The sequence below is a fragment of the Octopus sinensis genome, linkage group LG11, assembly GCF_006345805.1.
Source record: "Octopus sinensis linkage group LG11, ASM634580v1, whole genome shotgun sequence".
NCBI classification, from domain to species: Eukaryota; Metazoa; Mollusca; class Cephalopoda; order Octopoda; family Octopodidae; genus Octopus; species Octopus sinensis.
The window spans coordinates 16154308-16160400 of NC_043007.1; the positions used below are offsets into that span (position 1 = coordinate 16154308).

Genomic DNA, 6093 nt, shown 5'->3' on the forward strand with positions numbered 1-6093 from the left:
ACTAAGAAACAGCGGGAAGAAGTGATAGCCATAACATAAACAAATGGTTCACAATGTATTTTCAGATACGAAGATAAAATACAAAGAGCAAAAAAGAAAATGAAAATAATCAATCCTAGAGACAAAGTTCATCTTAATCACTATTTTACAATACAAAATTAAAAGAATATAATGTTAAGTGGCATTTCTTTTCTCATTCTTATTGTTACTTTGTGATTATAAAATTTTGCCTTGAAATTCCCCCTTGTAAAAGCCACATATTTTTAGTTACAGCTGCATTTCTGCTGCTGATAGAAATCACAGTAGTTTCATAGATGATGGCCTCACTCAAACAGGCACCGTTAATCGGGCGCTTGTTTTTTATGTCTGCACACTATGCCATGCAGTTTTATGAGTAATTATTTTCTTGAAATTAGGTGTCGAACTAAAAACATCTTTACTGTTCATATTAATCTGTCAAATGTAATGCTTGTTTGTTCACGATATTTTGAATTATTCAGGTTTAAGAGAAGTGCCCACAATATTTGTTTGTAACTTTGTAAATTTGCCACATGCTGATTTTAAATTTTCTCAGTGGGTGCCTTATATGCAAATATTTATGTAATTTTAGCTGATATTGCTGACTAAACTTGACTTTTATGGGCAGGTAAATTTAATTAACAGGTGTAAAAGCAATAACATTATGGATATACACTAAAATTGAAATTCTTAATGCATCTTACCTGTTTGATTTCTTACTAAAATTATCCTAGATAGCAACCGACAAATATTTTGTCAATTTTCAAGATGATGTACATTAATTTGAATTAATTAAAATACAGGTATAATCAATACAAGATTTTATTCTTTCGGTAAATATTTCGTACCTCGGTATGGAATAATTTTTTCCACAGTTTTTTCGGGTGCATTCAAAGTATCTGACCTCCAAACCGCCGCAAGCCACTTTTTTCCGGAAAAGAAAGTAGGGGGAGGGGTAGTGGGGACCTGGAGGTCTCCCACCAAGTGAGTTTTTGTTTCGCGGCTCTTTTTCTTTTCCAGGTTATTTCGCATAATTTCAATGAATGTGACATCGAAATCACGTGTAAACGGCTCATTTTTCCAGCAAAGGACAATTTGGCTGCTATTTCTAGCATGCTCTGCTACCACATAACAGCTATTTGCGTTCACACCGAAATATTTACCACCATTTTTCCTTCCGTTAATTTTTTCCGCTTTATGGAAGTCAATATTCTCTCTGTTGACATCCACCTCAGTTAATTTTGCTTTTCTCCCTGTTCTGTACTTTCTGGAAGAAAAGCCTTCACATTATCTCAAAACTACGAGAATTCCCTAACGTGATTTGATTATTTTTTTAAAGGTTTCGTAGGGGAATTAGATACAACGGTTTTGGCCGGTTTAAACACTAAAGGGTTAAAAAGTGCCAAAACTATAAAGTCAGCTTCTTCGATTTTGCATTAGAGTTAAAAAGTGCTGATCTTATAGTTGTAAATTTTATTGGGACTAAAAAAGGTTGATTTCATAGTTTTAGCCCTTTTTTAGGTTTTTAAAAGCTTTTAGAGCCAGAAAAGGGTAAAAACACTAAAATGAAACACAATTAAACTAAAAAAATAGTTTATTGATAAAGTGGTTGTAAAAGTGAAAATAAAAAAAAATGAAAGACACGATATGTACATAATTTAATTTAAATCACCTATTTCTTTACTACCCACCAGGGGCTAAACACAGAGAGGACAAACAAGGACAGACAAACAGATTAAGTCGATTATATCGACGCCAGTGCGTAACTGGTACTTATTTAATCGACCCCAAAAGGATGAAAGACAAAGTCGACCTTGACGGAATTTGAACTCAGACCGTAGTGGCAGACGAAATACCTATTTCTTTACTACCCACAAGGGGCTAAATACAGAGAGGACAAACAAGGACAGACAGACGGATTAAGTCGATTATATCAACCCCAGTGCGTAACTGGTACTTATTTAATCGACCCCGAAAGAATGAAAGGCAAAGTCGACCTCGGTGGAATTTGAATTCAGAACGTAACGGCAGACGAAATACGGCTACGCATTTCGCCGGCGTGCTAACGTTTCTGCCATCTCGCCGCCTTAATGACGCGTACATTATCAAATATGCTAAGACAACCTGAAACCAATAGAAACTTTTAAACGCTCACCAGTTTTTATGAAATTTGTGGGTTAACGGACTTGATTAAATGTAGCGGAAGTTAATTAGTCTAATAATGATTTTCAAAGTTTACTTAAATGTTAAATCGTTATAGAAAATATTAAATTCGTTAATTAATGATAAACGGATGAACGAGCTAACACTCAGCTCTGTATTTATACATATACATACAAACATATATATATATATTATATATATATATATTATATATATATATAGAGAGAGAGAGAGAGAGAGAGAGAGAGAGAGAGAGTGAGAGAGAGAGAGAGAGAGAGAGAGAGAGAGAGAGAGATAGATAGATAGATAGATAGATAGATTATATATATATATAGATAGATATATAGATATATATATATATATTATATATATATATATACATACAAATACGTATATACATGCACACACGCATACATACTAGATTTATATATATACATCGATGCAATGACCCATATTTTACCATCAAAACACTCAACACTAAATGATACCAATGACCTTCAAATTAAAATTCTGTCAACGAGACTTTAACTTGACTCCATAACCTTTCTCATCCTTATTAATTGTCAAATCATCATTCTTCGGCATAAACATGTTTATACCCTTACAGTCTTTATGATAATAAATCTTTCATGACAAATCTAACGAACACACATGCCACCAGTGTTAACAGATAAAAACGAAGAAATATTATTGAAAATTCATATTTAAAAATGTATCCATTTCACACCATAAAGCCTAGATACAAGCAAGCCAAATCTACACTCGATAGGTAAAATATCAATCGTACGCACGTATGAAGACTCCCAATCCGTGATGGAACTGCTGACTATTGTGAAGTATTAAATCTTCCAATTTCCACAATAATTCTTCACACTAGAAGCACATAAAACTGTCACTTATTTAGTGACATCTTACTTATGCTTCTACATATACATAAGTACATACACATAGACACACAGACATTCCCTAACACGTGTTTGGGTATATATGTGAGTATGTGCATATATGCAAGTATATTCATATATATAGGGAGAGTTTACGAAAAAAACAAAAGACGAAGACAGGTGGTGTACAAAACAAACAGATGTATTAGTATAACGCTCAGGAATGGAAAAAGTCTTTTACGTTTCGAGCCTACGCTCTTCTACAGAAAGGGACACAGAAAAAACAAGGAGCGAAAAAAAATGTGTGTACTGGCTAACGATCTATCATATATATATTCATATATACATATATATATATATGTGTGTGCACACACACACACACACACACACACGCGCGCACACACATACACACACACATACACACACACATGTAAATGTTGAACGATGAAAATGAGTGTTCAACACCGAATTGGTGCATATGATTTCTTTAGTCGTGAATTAAGGCTATCATTGGTTTCATGTTAAGAAAAGTAGGAATATATCCTGATGTATTAACAATTTTTAAAGCCGATCACATAGAGGAAGTTGTTCGCTTCCATTTTGGAAAATACAGTCACGTTTATTTCGCTGAGATTCTCGTGAATTCTCGTGAATAAAAACCAATGAATAAAGGACGTTTCACTCGAGTGGATTCTTTTAAATGTTTGTCTCCTTTGGATTTTTCGTTTGGGCAAACTCTTGTATGGTCAATTTGTTTGCATTATTTTCTTTTCGTTCTGGTTGTGGTATTCTTATACTTGTGTGCTAAGGTAGTCCATCATTGAGGAGTATTTCTTCTGTTCGAGGAATCTGTGTGCTATGTATTTTTAGATTCCACTTTCAGGAATGGTCTATCCTGGTGAGATTACAGACGCGGATGGTGGCTCTTCTTTGAAGTATTTGAGTGCAGAATATTGTTTGTGTATGCAGGGAGAGGAGGTGGAAAAAATCATTACATTGAACTTCAAAGGAAAACATAACTGTCGTTGCATTAATTCTTATTGTGAAGGCATTCAGATTTGTCACTTGAAAACACACCATACTTCACTGCATACACCAGTATGACCAGTAGTTCCCGATATTTATATGTCCAGCCAGAAAATGGACAAACATATCCAGTAAGTCCAACAATCCCAAGTAATTTTCATTATGTCGAGGGCCAACAATTTCTTCACGACCACAGAGAAAACTATTAAAATCTTTATAACAATAAACAAAACGAGATTTGTAATCACTGCATCGCACTAATTATTTTTATTAATTCATTGAGTAAAAGACTGAATTAAAATACATTTTTATTATAGAAGATATTTTGAATCATAGATTAAATCCGAATATTGATTCCCCTGTTAGTATTATACCTTTGAGGGGATCACGACCAAATAAAGAGAAAGACTCTTGAACTGCAAAATTCTTGAACCAAAACAGTTATTTTATCAATTTATAATTCGCATAGACACACGTACAGTATTTTGATAAAATGTTGAGAATTGAGATGAAAAACAAAGCCAACCTCGGCAGCATTTGAACTCAAAAGATGAAGCCGGAAGTAATATTGCTAAACATTTTGTCCGGCGTGAAAGCGATTCTGCCAGCACATCCTCTTTGCGATAGCAATATAATAATAAAACATGCACAAAATCACTGATTTGGAATCGATAGATTTCTCATATTTAATGTGAGGTCTTTAAAAATGCGGGACCTATAAAATATAGTATTGCAACAAATTTAGTCTGACACGGGACCTCCCAAATTTCCTCACATATGATACACATTATGCCAAACTGCTTGTCTGTGTTCTGTCTGTTTAATCAAGGCTGGCTTGGGACTGTATAGCACCAACAAAAAGTTATTGTAAACAAGTTGTTAAATGTTGATATTAATAGATTGGTAACCTTTTCTAGTTAAACTGAAAATGTGAGAACAAGATGACTGTCAGTAATTTCCAGTGAACTTAGTACTCATGCACTTGGAAAAAAGCGACCTCGATTATAGGAATATTCGTTGCAAGCTAAACTGCTAACCTACTTATTTTCGGTTGACTTAGAGCATATTTATATCATGTTATCTGCACAAATTTGTGTACAGGAAGTAAAGCACAATCGTCCTAAAGAAAACTAGGCTCTTAGCGAAAATATAAATACACTATTGCAGCAATAACGTAGGAATATGGATGTTTCAGCATCGTATTTTGTAGACGTTATTAATTTACAAAGTCTTCTGATTGGATTAATCACTTTATTACTTGTACGATGGCTTATAACTAGATCGAAATATAATTACAATTTACCCCCGGGCCCAATAGCCTTTCCAATTATTGGAAATATTCCTCAGATGGCTACAACCACAGATATTAATTTAAAGATGAAGGAACTTCGAAAACAATATGGAGATATTTTCAGACTCAAATTTGGTTCTGAAACCCTGGTGATTGTATGCAAAACGGAATGGATTTTAGAAGGATTGGTAAAGAAAGGAGAGGAATTCAAAGGAAGACCCTTCTGGATGTACGTACCACAGAGATTAATCCAAAAGAAAGGTCAGTCATTTATTTATGTCAACAAATGTCATCGCTTTCATTTCCTCCCCATTGCATTTTTCCCCGTTCCCACAACACAGAACTCAATTCTGCCTCTACATTCCCCTATTTTTTGTTTGACGATTTTACTCTGTGTTTCTTTGTTTCTTATCTCGGGGTCTCATTGGTCGAACAACTACCTACTCCATCTGTTCACTCTTTTCCTAGTTTTTCAAGGAAAATTGTGCAAGCATATTACCACTATATATTTCATTCCTCTTAGCGATATTTCTGACTTATAATTCGCTGTATTGTTACTTTTAGACCGGAATATCACCGATTTACTTTGATGATTTATGATCTGTTTTGCAAAAACCTTTTCGCCGTCACGCCTTGAAAGCTATCCACAAAACTGGTGGAATTAATGATACAATCGCTGGTTTCTTAATCTCGTTAATAATTCAGTAGTGG

At 34.2% G+C, this 6093-nt stretch overlaps 2 protein-coding genes across 2 annotated transcripts in view; both read left to right on the forward strand.

Annotated features, from left to right (window-relative positions):
• LOC115217247 (cytochrome P450 2B4-like) overlaps positions 1 to 6093 on the forward strand; it is a 118757-nt gene that overhangs the window by 74182 nt on the left and 38482 nt on the right. The window lies entirely within an intron of this gene.
• LOC118760847 (cytochrome P450 2B1-like) overlaps positions 4847 to 6093 on the forward strand; it is a 20611-nt gene continuing 19364 nt past the window's right edge. The window contains exon 1 of the mRNA XM_036507113.1: positions 4847 to 5643. Within this exon, the coding sequence (XP_036363006.1) occupies positions 5274 to 5643 (370 nt within the window). The 5' untranslated portion in view covers positions 4847 to 5273. The remainder of the gene's footprint in view (positions 5644 to 6093) is intronic.